The sequence below is a fragment of the Phalacrocorax carbo genome, chromosome 5, assembly GCF_963921805.1.
Source record: "Phalacrocorax carbo chromosome 5, bPhaCar2.1, whole genome shotgun sequence".
NCBI lineage: Eukaryota > Metazoa > Chordata > Aves > Suliformes > Phalacrocoracidae > Phalacrocorax > Phalacrocorax carbo.
The window spans coordinates 86,742-105,999 of record NC_087517.1 but is presented as its reverse complement, the minus strand read 5'-3'; the positions used below and the strand labels follow the sequence as shown (position 1 = coordinate 105,999).

General features: G+C 40.3%; 2 protein-coding genes across 5 annotated transcripts in view; one reads left to right on the top strand and one right to left on the bottom strand.

The window, feature by feature from the left end:
* Window positions 1-4,836: 4,836 nt before the first annotated feature.
* LOC135313623 (uncharacterized) lies at window positions 4,837-11,487 on the bottom strand. Its single transcript, XM_064453231.1, has 4 exons — window positions 11,468-11,487; window positions 10,333-11,057; window positions 6,735-6,809; window positions 4,837-6,160 (listed from the first exon to the last, which is right to left on the bottom strand). The coding sequence occupies exons 1-4, from the start codon at window positions 11,485-11,487 to the stop codon at window positions 5,883-5,885; spliced, it is 1,098 nt and encodes a 365-aa protein (XP_064309301.1). The 3' UTR covers window positions 4,837-5,882.
* Window positions 10,282-19,258, top strand: part of MARCHF7 (membrane associated ring-CH-type finger 7) — a 27,895-nt gene continuing 18,918 nt past the window's right edge. For all 4 annotated transcript variants that reach the window (XM_064450864.1, XM_064450863.1, XM_064450860.1 and 1 more), the window contains exons 1-2: window positions 10,282-10,370; window positions 16,508-16,664. In XM_064450864.1, coding sequence (XP_064306934.1) covers window positions 16,518-16,664 — 147 coding nt within the window. In that variant the 5' untranslated portion in view covers window positions 10,282-10,370; window positions 16,508-16,517. The remainder of the gene's footprint in view (window positions 10,371-16,507; window positions 16,665-19,258) is intronic.

Here is a 19,258-nt window from a genome sequence, read left to right as displayed (position 1 = left end):
CAAATTGCTGAAAGCTGGGATTGGTGAAACACAGAAAAGTTTCACAGTGGATTTGCCCTGTTCTTATACTCTTTGCTAGATGTGTCTACCTGCCATTATTTGAGATGAGATACCACACTGACTGGACCTTTCATCTACCTAATATGGGTATTCTTATCTCCTAACAAGGGACTGCAGTTCAGTTCAGTCTTGACCCCTTGGCTTCACTGCACTCAAATTCCTTTCTTATTACTACTGACCCAGAACTAAATCCTCCTTATTTCAGATTGAGCCTCCTCACTTGTTAGCATGATCCATACTTACTTCAAGGACAAATCTCCAAGAACATCCCCTCACTGTATAAAATGGAGAGTGAGAAGACATTGCTTGTAATGTGTGTATATGTACACTTATAAATACCTGTGTGTGTATATATCACGGAATCCCAGAAGGCAGGGGTGGGAAGGGCCCTCTGGAGCTCATCCCGTTCCACCCCCAGCTTGAGCAGGCACCCCCAGAGCAGGGGCACAGGGCCGCGTCCAGGCGGGGGGGTGAATGTCTCCAGGGAAGGGACCCCACAGCCTCTCTGGGCAGCCTGTGCCACTGCTCTGGCACCCTCTACTACTACTATATAACTACTTATATGCATGTGTATCAGGAATTTTCCACACATTTCAAGATGACTTTTAAATTTTTGGTTTAAATTATAGAGTCTTAAAAAAAATTTATTACAGCTAAGATCAGAATATTCCAATTGATTCCAGCTAAGATTTTTACCTGTGATTTTGCTGTATTTGTTATTTCAGAAATTATTTTCCATTTTATTTGCGACATTCCAAATGATCTTCGGAGTAAGCAGCGAGGCTATATTCCCTTTTTTTTTCAAATGAGGAGGGAATATGTGTGGAGTCGTATTATAGAGCTGACAGCTAACATTAACACTAAATCAATAAGAAAATTATTTGTCAAATTGTCTTGCATATGCCCTTGAAGACTTGTGTTTAGCATATTTTAAAAAGTAATTGACTACATTGTGTCAGCAACCTAATATTAGATTTGTAGGTATTCTTCTTTCCCATCATTCAGACTCATGCATTTTGCTCTCTAAAAAAAAAAAAAAGGTGTAGAACATAAATGGACAACAGCATTGGAAACATGACTGCAGTATTTACAAATGTTTCTCTACTGGAATTAGTGTAGAAATTACGTGTGTGTGCTCCGCATTGTGGTAATGCTGGAAGAACTGCAAGATCAGCAAGCTAACTTTTTTGCTTCATAGTCACGCTGAATTTTAGGTAAAGACAGAGACAGTAACCACCTCTGCTTCCTTCACATACTTAGGAGATTAAAAGAGCAATGAACTATTAAAACAGTACAGTGGGAACACCATTAATATAAAGGAATGATAACAGATGTAGAGCCAACTAATACATGTCTATCCTTGGAACTCCACTTAAACAGAAAGGATCAAAAGCTTGCAAGTGGTGGGATAGAGCTATCTAACTATCCTTGTGTAACATTAGATCCAGAGATAATGCTAATACAGACTAGCAGCGCTCTTCTTCATAAGACCACATCCTTATCTAGAAGCGAGTGCCCACGATGGGCTCTATTAGACTGTGGTACTAAGTCCATGATTACCATACACATGTGGGAACGTATGCTGGATCCTGGTTATGTTCAAAACTATCAGGTCGGCCCTGCAGCATGGTATGCCTAATTGTGCCAGGGCTAGGACACACATTGCATTTTTATTTCAGTCATAATAATTTTTAGAAACAGATGAAAGTATAGTTCTGCTCTCATGCAAAGCGTACTAGGCTTTACCAGTCATGACAGGCGATGTGGGATGCAATTGCACAGGTATGCTGACCCTTAGTATTTCCCATTCATTAGTCACCATAAGTATTAACACCCATGTCTCTTATTTATACATGTCCTATCCAACGCACACGTATGTACACACCCCACCTAGCTCCCTCTCCCTGACATTTCTTTTGACAATCATGCGACAGCCCGCAGCTTTGGGCTCTGATGAGGGAGAGTGTGGGATTGTGGAAAGGAACAGCAAACCTGAGTGCTCTCCCAAAGAGTGATGAGTGCAGAAATCAGACACATTATAAAGTATAAAAATATTTTAGGGTCGTCTAGTGTGAAACCATTTTTTTTTCTGCTGCCAAATACAAGCAAATTAAATTAAACTGACATAAAGTACGGGCAAAAAGCAGATCCTGAAAGTCAGTATATAATAGCAGTATGCTATGGGCAGCCTGTTCCTTTGGGAGACATAAAAATAAATGAGAACATTTATATGGAGATCAGAACAACTTACTGTGGTTCAGCACACAAAGAGTAGGAGAGCGAAGAGGAAAGGCTGGACCTGCTGACTGGGACTGCACACTGCACTCAGGAGTCCATGGCTAGAAGCACTGTGTGCTGTCTGAAAACCTACAAGAATACCTTACACCAAAAGCAGAAGTGTGGCCTCATCTCCTCTCTTTCCCTTCCCGTCTCTGCTGACTGCTGGCTCCCCATCCTTGGTCAAAACATAATCATTTTCTCCTTCAATTTCTTTATCTTAGCTGGTATAAAATGGGCACAATAAAAATATGGTTTGTTTTTTTTAGTGCAAATCACTTGCTATCAGGTAAACTAGGTGGTGTGGTTTAGCCCCAGTTAGCAATCAAACACCACCCAGCCCCTTGCTTACCCTCCCCCTGCAGTGGGATGGGGGAGAGAATCTGAAGAGCAAAAGAAAGAAAACCCATGAGTTGAGATAAGAACAGTTTAATAATTAAAATAAAATAATAATAGGATTAGTAATAGTAGTAATAATAAATTGTAACAAAAAGGAAAACAGAGAGAGAGAGAGAGAGAGAGAGAGAGAAACCCCAGGAAAACCATGATGCATCTGCTCACCTCCTGCCGACCAATGCCCAGCCAGTCCATGAGCAGCCCCCTGGCCAACTCCCTCCAGTTTACCTACTGAGCATGATGTCATATGGTATGGAATATCCCCTTGGCCAGTTTGGGTCAGCTGTCCTGGCTGTGCCCCCTCACAGCTTCTCATGCACCAGGCAGAGCATGGGAAGCTGAAAAAGTCCTTGACTAGTACAAGCACTGCTCACAACAACTAAAGCATCCATGTCTTATTAACATTATTCTCATCCTAAATCCAAACTACAGCACTGGACCAGCTACTAGGAAGATAATTAACTCTATCCCAGCTGAAACCAGGACACTAGGCCTTTGTTGTATTTATGTACATGCCCTTTCATTTTAAATCAATAAGTACATATCTTTTTAAAATTACATTACTTTATCTATCGCATCTGGACTGTGAAGCAGAAGAAAGTCAGGCAGCCAGGGAGTAGCTGAGCAGCTTTTCCACAGGTGAAATACACTTCTGGTACACAGAATAGTAGAAAACAGGACTATGTTCCTAAGCCTACAATTGATTTCTTAGGTAAAATCTTCTTGATATTTATTTTCTCATTTGTGTTAGGCACAAGAACAGGAATTTTACTCTGGTCTTATTAAGTGCACAGGAAAACACAGTTGTTCATTTTGACTTTTTCTTAGTTGAACCTCAAGAACGGGATATTACTCTTTTCAACCATATAGCAAGAGCAACAGAGAGGTGTAGCTTCACCAAGAGTTGAAAATGTGTTCTGTTTTAATAATATGTTTAGGGTTTGTTCCTACCTGTAAAAGCGATGGACATAATATAAGTTATGGAAAATAAATAAATAAATAAATAAATAAATAAATAAATAAATAAATAAATCCAAGTAGTTATTTTGAGAGGGGGAGAGAGACAACTTTACTGCCTGTATTTCAATTACAGGAAATACACAATTATCCCCTTGTTGTGTGCACATGCAACTAATAATTCCTGATGCTTCGCTCCTCCCACTTCCTTCTCTGCTTTAACACTAAATTAGTCACAATAATACAATAACAATAATTATGTTGTTCATGGATTCCAATCCATTCTCATCAACACAGTAGTAAGCTGTACTGTACTCCCCACTCTACTTGCATACTATCCTCAGTGACAGAGCTCAGGTAGATTTCAATAAAATCTTACATTGCTATTATTCTTGTTCAAAAACTTTTTTAAGCGTGTGTGTGTGTGTGTGTGTATGTTGGTTTTGTGCCATTACTTGATTCTTGTAACTGAGGCACATAGAAAGATATCTTAAGGCTATCCAGATTTTCTTGTTTTCAGTAGCAAAGATTTCTTCCTAAATGACAATAGGCAAAGATATTTTAATCTTCAAAGGAGTAATTTCCACTGCTCTAGCCTGGGTTAAGCAATAGAAGTTAACTGACACCAGGGTTTTTCTGCACCTACAGAGATCAGATATTCCTAAATCTGCAAGAACTGTCCCTAACTGAAGACAGTGTCCTGGACAGGAAGATGGAAGAGGATATTGGTGTCTAAATATTCTCTTTCCTCTAAAATGTTTTGTGACTTTTCACTGTTAGCTTCATGTGGGAAACTCTAGCCCGGGAACGGCTAGCAGAAAGCGGGCATTGAAGTAGAAGGACAGGCTCAGGGTCGGAGCGACCTTGGGCCCAGCTGTTGTTGACCGGTAAAGGAGTGTGAGAAACAAGTAACTGCTAATTGCAAGGCTGAACACAGGAGATAAGCATGGGAGGAGTTGGCATCTACCTCCCAGCCAAGGATGAGCTATGCTTTTGCAAATAGGTATGAGCTAATTTACGAACGGTATAAAAGATATTTGCTAATTGCCAATAAACGAGACTTGATGATCATCATCGGATGGTGCCTGTCTCCCGCTGGTTTTCCGTCAGCTTCATACATTAAAAAAATGTGAATCAATACATATATGTGATTTCAAGTGAAGAATTCTTCCTATTTATTAGCATATTTGTATACAAGATATACAAATACATAGGTTTTCCCTTTTTTTAAGCATATAATAAAATCTATTGGAAAGGGGAAAGGTAGTTGTGGTTCCTGTTGTCTGCTGAAGAATATGTTAGTTCTGAATTTTTTTTGTTAGGTTTATGTATCTCCATTTAATATTTGCCTTAGCAGAAGGCAGAAGACGACTAGTTATTCCACAGAAATGAATGAAAGAGAACACAGGTATTCTGCGAAGACAAACCAGGAGATGCATTTTGATCACTGTTTTTAGTTCAAATCAGCTGTAAGAGGTCCTTAGTGAATAAACCATTACCAGAAGTTGAATTCTGTGCGTCATAGAGCTTTAGAGTTCTTCCTGACTTGGAGTACACTGTTGAAGGAAGTAGACTTTAAATAAAGATTTTAAAACATTTACACTTTCTCTAATATTAGAATACCAGAAATAATAACTACAATTAAAAAAGAACTAACCACCTTTAGAAAACAAAACCAAATCATTTCTAACAATTCTAAAATCTTTCTGTAATTTTTAAGATGCATTCTTTTAGCTTGCAAACTATATCTGTACTCTAAAACTAAAATTTTAAAAGAAGATATGGGTACACTTGGTCTGTCTACCAAAAGTATTATTACCTGACACATTTAATCTATTAACATGGTTTAATTGCCTTATGCTTTACACTATTCTAAAGCAAGAACAGCTGTAATTCAGAAGGCACATAAAACCTTCTTGATTAAAATAAATTGGTAACAGAATGAAGTAAATATTTTTATGCTTAAAAATATAAATTATCAGGAACACTGAACAATGATTTTTTTCTGGATACTGAAAAGGAAGTATAGATTTATAAGGTAAAGTAACAGGAAGAAAGCCTGTCTAAAATGGGTGTGCACCGCTGTGTTTTATCTCACATAACTGGTATCTAATTTGTCACAGAATCACAAGATACAGAATCACAGAATGCCAGGTTGGCAGGGACCTCAGGGATCATCTAGTCCAACCTCTCTAGGAAGAGCACAGTCTACACAAGATGGCCCAGCACCCCTTCCAGCCGACTCTTGAAGGTGCCCAACGTGGCCGAGTCAACCCCTTCCCTGGGGAGATTATTCCAATGGTGACTGTCCTCACTGTGAAAAATTTCCCTCTGGTGTCCAATCGGAATCTCCCCAAGAGCAACTTGTGTCCGTTCCCCCTTGTCCTCTCCATGGGACTCCTTGTAAAAAGAGAGTCTTCATCTTCTTTGTAACTACCCCTTAAGTACTGGTACACGGTGATGAGATCCCCTGTATGGGCAAAAATTATTTCAATTTGATTTCAATAAAGTTAAAAGACTTTTAGTTTCAAAGCTTCCCATATAAAAATTATTTTTTATTTAAATCAGTTTCCCATATGAAAAATTTTAAAAGCAGTTATTTTGACCTTGCCTTAAAAAAAAAACCTATGTTCAAAATGCCTGCATTGTAAAGGCTAGACATATATATCTTCATAAATTATTTCTGTAAGAATTATGCAGTGTGTCTCACTGGCAGTATTACAGTAGTTTCTTTAAGGCTTTATCTGTTCTAAATTCTTTTCTCTCTGCAATAAACGAATTTTTTTCTCTTTTTTTTGTATCACTACTGTGTACTTTGCCATTTGCATGGTTAGAATGAGCCTTTCACAGTCACCATACTTAAAAGGTTTGTTTGAGCTGTGGACTGTGGTTTGGATTTGTCCTCTGAGGACAACTTTGGAGTTCACTGTCCGCTTTCAGAAATCTTTCCTGTGTAACAATTACCTTAGACAGTCTAAAATAAACTCTGTTTTTCCTCACATCCCCGTTTTTCCCCCTCTGCAACATGTTATAAAATTACTTACATGGTGCAGCTGTATTGTTTAGCAAGTCAACCAGGTGCAACTCCACGCCTCCTGGCAGGCTGGAAGCTAGGGAACCTATAATACATTTAGTGCCATGCTCAGTAACTATAGTGCACAAGACAGCCTGCTGGTAAAGTACAACACGAAGAAGGAAAGGCAAGGGTTAAACTAACTGACGATAGCCTTTGGAATCTGTATAGAGTCCACTGCATGAACTATCTCCATAGTACTTGTTTTAGCTGATAGAATAAGAACAAATCCGCATGTAACCCCAAGTAACTCTTCAATGCAGAAAACAACATAGTAAAAGGATGATTTGACATTTCCCCGGTTTTGCCTGTCTGCGAGTTCTTCAACCTATTCCTTTTCTACAGTCTAAGCTACACATACACAGCAGGTGGTGTATTCCAAAAAGTGTATTTCATAGTAATGTTGAATGGACTGACTTTCGACTCAAGGACGCATTTTCCTTTTTCTAGGACACAATATCTGCAATCCATGGAGGTCGTCCTCCTGCCTGTGCCCAGCTTTGCAAACGTGAGTTGTTACTGTAATATTTAGGACCATCTATGTGAAGACATGCCATATCCAAAACCCTATTCTTGATTTGGGGCATTTTTGCTGCCATTTCTCACTGAAAGGAGAGGGTCAAACTTCCAAAGCCCTTCATAACAAATGAATATTCCAGATGCAATCTAAACTGCATTTAAAAAAAAAAAAGTTAGTGGTCTCTAAAAAAATTCTTTCAGTCCGGTCAGAAATGTTATGAAAACTCTTTGGAAACTGTCTATCTGCAGATGGTTATTAGAAGTTAATTTTACTTAAGAATTACTTACTAACATGGGCAGATTTAAACTAGACAACTAGACAGCACCAATTTCAGATCATCTTAAAATTTCAGACTATGTTCTACTGAAGTTAAGGACAGACTCTATGAAAAGTTCAGTCATTTGTGGAAAAACAGCTTTTGTGAGAGGATGTAAGAATGGGCAGTTAGGGATAATTATCTGGCTTGAATATGCCTATTTCCATATTCTTGATATGGTTAGAGGACATGATGATCTAAACCTGCTGCTTTGCCATTTACAAGTGTATTATTACACAAGCTTTTGTGACTTTACCCAACATTTTGAGATTTTCCTTAAGACAAATTCCAAACTGTATCCTAGGCTCATTAGCTGGTGCCATTTTAGCAATGATTCACAATGTAGAGAAGTCTTTGTGCAATGTGGTGATATTGACCATTATATCTTAATCTTTCCCAGTTTTGCATATTTGTAATTAAACTAATTTCCTTATGCAGTGTTGCAATATTACAGGGTAGACCTTTGATCCATTATGCAGATTTAAAAAATGCAAGCTTACAAGCTCAGGTCATAGTGTAATTTTTTTTATTCTAAGAAGAGGAACAAAGTTGTGACAAGACTATGGCCAACAAATGGCTCATAGATTGCTAATAACTGGGTATTGCATCAACCCTCAAGTAATACAAATTGTGCATTGCATTGGACAGGGCTAATGTAGTGAACAGTACAATATCTTTCTTAGCACCCGCAGTAAATCCTCTTCTGATGACAGTGAGACTGAGTTGAAGAGCTCTAAAGTTTTGTACAGGATAGAGCTTGCCCTACTTACCTTTTAACTTGCTTTTAAAAAGAAAAGCATAATGGACATGCTTAGTGGTGGCCATAATCTGTTCTGGCTGCAGGAGGGCTGAATGCTCTGTCCTCTAAATCCACACAGTCATTTTACTTGATCAATTACAGTTGATTTGTGCATGACTAGAAGACAGAACGCCTCCTTTAATGACTGAATTTAGTGTAGATCTAACTCTTTCTATGTGTTCTTTTTTGCTACCCAGGAAAAAGGGCAGTCACTCTCCTGGAATGATTCATGAGGTCTGTTCCCAGCTGTCCTCTTTTCTTGGAGATGGCTATGCCAAATAAATGGTATTGGCAGGGGCAGCTGCTATAGACAAGATTTTTCCAAGTCCAATAAGCATTGCTTTGGGCATGCTGGCGAATGGCACCCTGCCCATGAGCAAAAAACCAGCAGCTTTCTCTGCTATCAGTTTTTGTTCAGTTGCTTCTCTCTGTTTACAGCTCTTCCCAGCCCTTTGTCCTCATCTCCAATTCATTAGTATTTTGCCCACCATTTCTCTACGACAGAGAATCAGTGAACAAAACTTGTCACAATCCAAACATATGGAAAAACACATTTAAAAGCATGAATGGGAAACAGAATGCAGGATATTGGTAAACATAGGACTGTCCTGTAATTTAGAGGTGCCACCTGGCTAGTTTCTAACCAGCCTGGCTGGTCTTACATGTGTCCCAGATCTGTCAGAGCTATTAGGCATGCACACATTGATTTTGTATGTGTCGTAACCCTGTGCCAGGGTGGCTGGTTTTGTTTTCTGTTTTGTGGTTTGTTTTTTTTTTTTCTTTTCTCCTCCCTTAAAGAATGGCCACTGCTACTATTGCACACCCCTTTATCTGACTTGCAACAGTGCAATCTAGGACACTTACTGTTATATTGGCATTCAGGAAAGTTCTGCTATGGACCAATGACAGATGGATATCCAGTCACTAAAATACTGATACCTGTTACTGCAGTGATAGAAGCCTAGACTCCACAGTAATAACATATCTTCAGAGCCTGTTTCAGAAAATACAATAGTGAGATCTCTGCCATGTTCTGTAGTGGGCAGGGACACTGGAAACCATAATTTATTTAGGACTGAGAGAGATTTTGCAAAGACTTGGTATTTTCAGAATTTGGTAAGATTATCTCCTGGTTTCAGATGTCATGCTAAATCTTCCCCTCAAGTAAAAATGTCTGCCGATGTCTATTTCTTCCAAGAGGACAAAACTGAAGTCTGAACACAATTCGAATGAATAGCATTTCCATTGCTTTGCGGTTGAGGAGGCTTTCTCCAATATCCTCATCCCAGCACGTCCTTCGGGGAACCGAAATAAAATCCAGGCTACGTGTGGCTGTTGATGAGATACAGTGGATTTATTTATAAAACAGTATTGAAACTAGGAAGCGTATGTAGCGTAGGTAGAAAACCCAAAACCTCTGCTTGCAGTTTTCAGGCTGAGGGTTGAATTTGAAAGTCAATTCAAGCTGGGGCTTTGGGGACGTTTCTCCACAAAAATAACTGACGTTCTGTCTTCAGATCGCCGTCATTTTGCGGAGTGCCACAATTTTAATCTCCAACAACTGAGGTGGGCGTGCTAAATGGGATCACGGGCCTCTCCGTGACAATGTTCGCTATGTGCAAACCCAGGCCGGCGACAGCCGGCCACCAGCGCCCGCCCCCCGGGGCAGCCCGGGCCGGGCCGGGCTGGGCCGGGCCGAGCCGAGCCGAGCTGGGCCCAGACGACTGGTCAGGCCGCCACCCGCCCCGCCCCGCCCCCAGGCGGCTCCAGCCGCAGTTCTCGCGAGATCTGGGCACGGGCGGTGATTGACAGGCGCGCGGTCTCTGCGTTGTCGCCATTGTGTTGCGGGGAAAGGCGGCTGGCGTGGCGTGGCGGTCCGGCCCGGCTTGGCCCCCACACCCCCTCACTCCCCCCCCCCCCCGGTGGATCCTTACCTCCTGAATGTCTGCGTCGTGAGGGTTGTGCCGTCAGAGTGAGTACGGGCCGCTTACGGCGTCGAGGAGGGGAAGATATCCCTGTACGGCCCAGCTCGCGCCTGTGTACGGGGCCGGGGCCGGGGCCGGGGCCGGGGGCTCCGCGCCAGAGCTGGGGGGAACCATTTTGTCTCGGGGCTGGCGCGTGGTCTTCCGGCTGTCTCTCTGAAGCACCTCGGCCGGCCGCTCGCCTCCGCGCCTTCTCCGGCAGCGGAGCCGTGTGACGGCCTCTGTCCCCCCGTTCCTCCCTCCCGCGGAGGAGCCCCTGCCCTGCGCGGTCAGGCAGAGCGGTCGGCACTGCCCTGCAGTCCGGGGGAGCGCAGGGTGGTATCGGCCTGGAGCTGGGTGCGGCCTGCGCTCCTGGCCGGGGCCTGGGCCGTGCTGCCGGGCCTCTCCCTTCAGCCCTGTGGGGGAGAACCGTCTTCGGCGGCTCCGCAGAGCACCCGCAGTCTAGAGCCTGCAGGGAACAGCCAGCGTCGTGGCACCAGCTGCTGCAGTGTAGGCAGACGATCGGCTTTTGTAAATATTTTTCTTGGTCATGGGGCTCCTGAGAGGCTGCTGAGGTTGTTTTTTTGTCAGTCTTCCTTGATTGAAGGCTGAGAAAATAGCGCGAACAAAGAACTGCGCAGAGAGAGTTGTCCCGAACTCCATCTTGTTCGTCATAAAAGCATGATTGTGAGTAAACACTGAGGAAGACACGTGATAACAGGTTGCTCGGGGGAAGGTCTTACGAACATTTGTATATTAGACGATACAAAACACAGTAGGTATGAAAGATCAAGTCTTAGGTAGAAGTGTCACCACATAGTTCCAAGGTAGAAAACTTGAATTTAGGTGCTGGGAGTGAAGTGTGTGCTTCTCTCTGATTGAGGGTACAAGAATGCATTAAGGACTTAGCAGCAAGCGTGGAAGTTAGTAAAGGCTTCCCTTACTGATAGACACGACTACCTCAAACTGCCCCTCATTTCTCAGTAGAGGGGGTCAGAGCAGAAGAGAGGAGGAGTGAGAGGCCTATGTTCGAAATATTTGCTCTATGTGTTATTTTTACCTTTTGAGATTGCACTGCTTTCCTGCAAAGACCTCTTGGATCTTTTACCTCTTGTTAGTTCTATCCATGGCTATGTTAGGTCTAGGTGATCTTTTGTAATTTAGTTGGAGGGATGACAGATCAAGAAGGGCAGGATATTTGAGCTGTGTTCTCAAAATAGGTTGTTCAGCTCAACCTCCTGTTACAAGTTGGTCATCTGTTTCCCAGGTACAACTTTAAATTTCAAGTTTGATTTCAGAAGTTGGTTTCTTACCAAGTCCTGAGAGACATCACATGTATCCCTTATTCCAGGAGACACAAAAATTGTTTCCAGATTTTTCCGTGAGGTTTTGGTTGCTAAGTTGCATAACATGGCATGAGCTGATGAAATAAGTTGCTTTGATGAGAAGAGTGTTTCTCACTCTGCTGTTCCCTTCCTCATTTTTCTGTTGGATAGCAGCGTGAGTAGTGTCAAAATGATGGACAAGCCAGGATGGTGTGTTGAGGTTGCTCAATGAAGGACACAGCAGGTGACACATTTGAGTAAGGTGTTCGTTTGCTGTGTGGCAAGACCAGGCTTTTAAATCAGTTCAGACTGCAACACGACCTAGGGATTTTTTTTTTAAATTCCTCAGATAAGTAATTTAAGTATTTTTTGTGCTCACTACCTTCTGTGTAAATTGTGGTGACTACTTTGTCATAGAACTCATTACAGCATGTTAATTACCACTTAGGATTTGTTGAATTCCTGTGTGGGTAGACAAAATGTTGGAGCTTTTAATTTGAGTGTCTTTGTGCTCATTCAAAAATACCCTTAAGAAGCTGATACTGTAAAAGGGAACCATTCTCATTCTGAAATATCCTATAAAAACATGATATTTCCCCTGCAGACAAGTATTATTGTGGCTTTAATAGTGTATTATTTTTAAATTGAGACCACTGTCTCACCCTGTCCTGTGTTCTATGATAGTGTAGCATGTTCATCTTGACCACCTCATTGTGTTACCATCATCAGCATAAGCCTTATATGTGTGTATTCAAGCCAACAGTGAAGAGGGTTGCTTCTCAAACTTGCAAAGTACAGTGCTTAAAATTGTTTTCCAAGAACTCTGGAATAAACCCACCCCCCCCACCCCCCCCAAAAAAAAAAAAAAAGAAAAAAAAAAACACCCCAGGACCCACCAAAAAACCCAACCCCAAAACTCACAAAAAACCCCAGAGGACTTCTTACTAGTCTTGATTACCAAAGCTAAGATGCCTAATATCTAGTTTTATCTAATATATTCAAGTCATGGCTCCATTGAATTCAGTTGCAGATATATACTTCCCTGATTTCTGCTAGTTGGATTCCAAGTAAATTTTATGATGGATGCCCAGAAATTGAAGAGCTCTCGTGTAGTGGTTTCTAAAAAATTGTTAATCTGAATGAGATGCTTCATGCCTTTTAACAAAGATAGAATCCAGTTTCTTCCAGCAGTGGTTCTTTGCCTAGACCATAAGGCCTTTGCAGTATCTTTCCACCTCTGCATCAAATAAGGCAGGGTTCTTGTTGTCAAATGCCTGCTCTTACACAACTCTGATTCATCTTTATAGCAGATCCTTCTCATTTGCTGGCTCAGGCCAGGACTGCAGAAAAATAAATGTACGGTTGTATTAAAGAAATTAATCATTATATGTCTGCAAAAACTGACCTATTACATTTCGCATTTTCTAAAGTGCTGCCTTTAACTTGTTTTAACACATCTTTTTTATGTATAGTTTCTGCAAGATTTCATTACTTAGAGAAAGTATTATATAGATAGTGTAATCCTGACTTATTCAGGTTGAAATCACAGCTGGTGCTAATCTACAAGATAAAGCTGATTGATAGTAATGTCATCTTGGGTTTACCATTGAAAGAGAAAATCAGTCTTGTGCCTTATGTATGTTTGTAGAAGCAATTTGCTAATCTTGGACTCCATTTCAGCTTCTAGAGATAGTTGGCTCTGGTATCCAGTCTTCCACCCTGTCCTTTCGTATCTGAATGCTCTTATTTTGTCTGCTCTGTGGATGGTGCATAAGCAATTTTATTAGTATTAAATGATCTCTAACTTAGTCTTGAAGTTGTTATAACTGCTTAACGCTCTGTCTCTTCCCCCTGTTCATCTGGACATAAATTTCTACTTGTAGAAGCGTCCATCCCTTCTTCTGGAACATTTGCATGTTCTACATATGTCTGTATCTGACTTCTACCTATGTTATTTCATTTATCTGGTTCCACCCCTATCTGAAGCTAAGTGATCCAGAAGCAGAATGATCCATAATGAAAGTGATCATGCTGGTGCTCTTTGTTAAGCACTTAATAGTACAGAATTAGATCCATTATTATTTGTGTCTATCTCTTATACTTTGTATCAGGGTAAAATGAGGATAAACAGTGCTTTGGATGTCATATATCATCAAGACCTACAGCTGTGCTGTCCTGTCCAGTGTACACCCTAGTCTATATTACTGTGACATTAATTTAGCTTCAGAGTTTGCACCTTGAATAGTTGCTTTTCCACACTTGGTACAGCTTCAGACAAGTATTAAACTTGCAGTGCACATAATGGCAGATTATGCTAAAGCTTAAATTAACCATCATTACAGTGTCTTGTCTAATGTTACAAATATGAAGAAATATGATTCTTATATTTTATTGCACAAACAATCCACTTGAAGTGTTGTAGCTTAGTTTATTAGATTTGTCCTTACTGAATTTCTTTTAAAGTTCCATGATTGGCAGTGTTGTTCTTTGGAACACTGTTTAGAGCATTCTTATCGATACAGCTGTATTTACCACTCTGAGAATTGCATACAATTGCTCAATATTTACTTGGGTTTAAATGTGATCTGGGAAATTTAATGAATTAATGATTTCAGGTTCCTAATCCAAAGTTAGGCAAGCGAGAACTTCAGATTCCTGAACTGATTTTGTTTAACTGGTGGTATCTATGGCAAAAACAAATGGATTGCTAATGTCTGAAGTATGGTCTAGAAGCTGGTGTGCCTCTCTAATACAACCAAGTAGCTCTTTTATACATGAATGTAAACACTCATGTAAATTTGGTATGCTTTATAACTTCTTTTCCAAATTAAGAAAAAAAAAAAAAAAGACCTACTTGCAAGATTAAGCATTTAGGCTACTTTATGTTGTGACCTGTGTTGTAAAGCTAGCAACTGAGCATGCACCAGAACAGTGGTTAAAAAAAATCTTCTGTTAAGGAAATGAACCTCAGCTGTCCAACTGTTTGGTCAATAAGAACTACAAACTAGCTTCTACAAGGTAGAATATGTAATGCAGCATGATTTTCAGCTAAAATTAAAAGTTTTGAGTGTGTGAAGGCAACTTGATACTGCAGGTAGACGTGAGGTACGTCAGGATTGATGCAGCAGCTTTTCACAGACTGTGTTATTGATGGGCATGGCTGTTGTGTGGGAAAAAAACTGCTTTACCGAGTGGTAATTTTTTTTTTTTCTGATATAGGTTATTCCCATTCTCAGAAGGTTAGGCCAGAATTAAAGGTGGTTAAATAAAACAGATTGTACCACTTCTGCAAATCACCTTGTACCAGTGGAGTTCTCGGCCATGCGTTTCAGAGTTGTTGGTTATCACACTACTCTTCCAGCACCACAGCACTGAGGATACTGCAGTTCTCTTAAATTTTTTTATTTAAGAGCTACCTTTTGTGGTCTGATTCTGTCTGTACCGTTCTGAGGAGGAAGAATCTGGGAACATTAGCAATGCAGTTAGCTATCTATCTGGAGTTTTAGAGCGACATCAAGTCAAGATATCCTTTCAGGAAAAGGAATCACTTCTCAGGTGGAAAAGTCACCAGCATTTCTTTTGAAATGCCTAGAAATACATAAGGAGCAAAGAAACACTCAGTGGCTCAAAGGCAAATTTATATATACCTGTGAGACAGCCTATGCTCTTTTGTATATATTAATTTTCATGGGAGTTGTCTTTGGAGAAGTTAAATATTTCTTCAAGTCAGACTGCAAATGTATTTTTTTCACAGGAGAGTGAAGTTCCATAGTTTTGACTCTAAAGAATAAGTCTGAGAGTAGTTTCTGCAAGTGTTGAGATGCAGGTCATTAACAAAAAAAGTAATACAGGAATTTAGGAAATCTAAGGACTCTTTCCCTGACGCCTTGCTCATTTTGTGTTAATTCTAGTGCTGCAGAGCTCTTAAGGGAGTCTGTCATGGTTTTAGCTGGGATAGAGTTGATTTCCTTCACTGCAGCTGGCATAGTGCTGTGCTTTGGACTTAGTTTGAAAACAACGTTGATAACACACCGATGCTTTAGTTGTTGCTTGGTAGTGCCTGTACTAGTCAAGGACTTTTCTAGCTTCCCATGCTCTGCCTGGTGCAAAAGAAGCCAGGAGGGGAGGGGGCACAGCTAAGAGAGCGGATTCAAACTGGTGAAAGAGATATTCCATATCATGTGATGTCTTGCCTGGTATATTAATTGAGGGGAGCTGGCTGGGGGACGCAGGCAGCAATTGCAGCTCGGGGACAGGCAGCATTGGTCAGCGTGTGGTGAGCAGTTGCATCACTTGTTTGGGTTTTTTTCCTCCTCCTGAGGTTTCATATCTCTCTCTCTCTCATTATTTTCTTTTTCATTATATTACTATTATTATTGTTATTGCTGTTTTAATTATTAAACTGTTCTTATCTCAGTCCATGAGTTTTCTTACTTTGGCTCTTCCTATTCTCTCCCCCATCCCATGGGGGTGGGGGGAGTGAATGAGCAGCTGTGTGGTGTTTGATTGCTGATTGGGGGTGAACGACAACAGAGTCCTACTTGTAATATAATAGCAAGAATATGTTGTCATATAATAATAGCAAAAAGGGCTATGTTTCTCATTTTTTAACATGGAATAGGAGGAAATGTAAAGAAGAGGCTACAAAAACTAGGGTAAGAACTCATTTCCCCAGCTTACTGATGCACAGTCAGACCAAAGCGCTATATAAATATTTGTATGTGTGAGTCATATTTATGATCTGCACAGAATGACTTGTGCATGTTTTGCATGTAGGTCCCTGTTTTTAGAAGAAAAAAAATAATCAGTGTGTCCTTATACAGGATACAAAGAATGGAGTCAAAACCCTCAAGAATTCCTCGAAGGATATCTGTTCAGGCCTCCAGCTCTTCACTAGGATCTAGAACATTGACTGGTAACAGTTTAGCTGGTGCATATAGCGCAAGAGAATCTCCACGGAGATTAGAATCTGGATACCAGGTAATACGTTTTGTCTCTTTCTGTAAAGTATAAATTAATTTTATGTCTGTTTTCACCAAGAAAAACCCTAAAACCCATACAAAAAAAAAAAAGGGGGGGTGTGCGGGCTGAATATAAGGAAAAGCCCTTCCCAGAGCTTTGCATTTGTGAACAAACCCCAAGACTAATTCTGAAATGCAAGGATTTAATAACCAGGCCAATGGCAGTATTCTGCAGTGTGAACTGGTAGTTCTACATTTTTCCGTCTTTACCTGCCTTTGTTAGTAGCTTCACCTTTAAAAATCACCTGTTCGATGAAGGAAGGGCATCCTGATACTATGGATCTGTTTTGGCACTAGTCACTGCAGTCTTAAATCTGGGTAAATGGGGTTTTCTGTTGAGGGGAGCCGAGGATTTAATTTGAATTTTGATGTGTATAGGGTGTTAAGCTTCATGTGTGGATGATGCAAAAAATACAGGAGTATGTTGCAGTTCTAGGAGTTGACAGTAGGCTGCACTGCTCTGCAGCACCTACTTTGCATTTTGTGAAGGTAAGAAGGGGACCTTAAGGCTTAACGCCACTATGTTAATACAGCTAGGCTTTGGGTGTAAGACAGGTCTATTTAGTGCTTTATTTTTTAAAAAGTAAGTATAGGATTATTTAGTGCCTAAAACTAAAGGCATTTGCTGCTTCGCATGCAACATTTTACATGAACCAAATTGCTTTTGTCGGGGGGAGGAGCCATGCACAAGAATAAAAAGTCAAACTCTGCCGGTACTTTCACTTTGAAAGAGTATTATGGGAAGTAGAGATTAAATTACTTCAGAAATTATTTTGTGCACTTGTCAAAACAGATGGCTGTTTGGCTCAGTTCTCATTATTATTTTATTTCTGTTCCTGTCAACAGTTCTCAGCTCAATTTTGGGCCCAGAAATGTAAGCCCATCTTGGTCTCTGAAATTGCAGAAACTTCACTCTGTGATTAAATGTTGATATCTTTTGATAAAATGGTTATGAGTTTAGTCCCTGCTGACAAGCTATCTGGGACATCGTATTACATAATGTCTTTTCCAGAAACAGTTTTACAAGCAATAGGGCATTAATTATGTTTAGCACAATTATATGTATATGTGTTGTATTTCACCTTGTTTAGCATGCATGTGTTGGTTGGTATATAGGCTATAGGGACTGTGTAAGGGTAGTCTTCAGTCACTGCTGCTTTTTGGATTCCTACACATTTTTCACTGGCTGTCTGCTCAGCAGAACCGACCAGATAGTCTTACCCTTTTGTAGGGTTTTATGGACCCACACAGCCTGATGAAAGCTGCATCAGAAGATGAGTCTTGAGCTGAACTGGTGCTGTGAAGTTAGATGTATTATCACTTTTATGAAATGATAACACAAGAGAGTTATATTTCATTTATTACATGAACTGCAGTGTGTTCACTGCACTGCATATTATCATTTGACTATTTTCTGTTGACCAAAGTGCTTCTAATCTGAGGAGTGATTTTTATGACACTTTGCAGTTAAAATAGGGGAAAAGAATTGTATAGAAGGTTATGTTGTATCCCATCTTTCCACTCCAGTTTGTAGAAGGTAGTCTGAGAGCATGTTACACAAGACTAGGGCTTGGTGATAAAAGCATAGGGAAGTTTCCTGTCTTGACTAACCTTTGGTACTTATAGAGCAGGTAGGAGCAAATTCCATTATTGCTTGCAGGTTAAGATTACAAGTGGCTGGGGCAAGAAGCAGCAAATAGTCTAAATAAGATTAACTCCAGTCAGTTAGGAATGGAACAGACAGACCTTTTTGTTTCACTAAAGCATTCAGAAGCCTACCTTAAAATATTAAGAGCTGCTTCAGTTCCAAATCATGTAGAAGATTTATAATTTAGAAGAAAAAAAATGTATGGCTATCGGTGCTTTGGTTATGTAGAGGAAAGAGAACTTGGAGACGTGGCTTTTTAATATAAAGTCATTTCCACAGCTAGAGACCGTACTTGGTTGTAGCTTAACTCAAAAACTTTCGGAGACAGAGCAGTGAAATTGTGAGTATTTGGTTTTGACTAGGGCTAAAAAAAGAAAGGAAGGTTTCTATCTGGTGAGTTTGTTCCTCTTCCCTTTTTTTCATATAGGTAGCCTCTGCTCATCTGAGGAGGCATAACAAGCAGATTAACTGTAAATTAACCTGATGTATGTGATGTAGCATTGTTTCTAGCTAACTTACAATACAAAAATCAAATTAGTTAATAGTATGAGAAAAAATCCTACGCTGTATGATACAGTGTTGTTAACCGTTTTGTGGGAAATGAAGTGGAAGTTTTGGGGGTGGTGGTGGTTAATGGAGTGATAGGGTCAAGTGTAATGTATAAAATTGTTCTGAATGTTTTCCCAAACACATTTTTCTGCTACTGAAAATAGACACCAAAAAGAGAATACCTTGTGTAATGCTTCAATTGTTAAGTTCTGATGGGATGTTAAATAGTCTTTAGCTGAAATGAAGGAAGAGAGCAAACTGAGATTTGTTCTGTTTCAGATACAGCAGTTAGGTTGAGCTTTCCTGATATCATGCCTGATCATCTACTTTCTCTTAAAGCCACTTTCTGATACCCA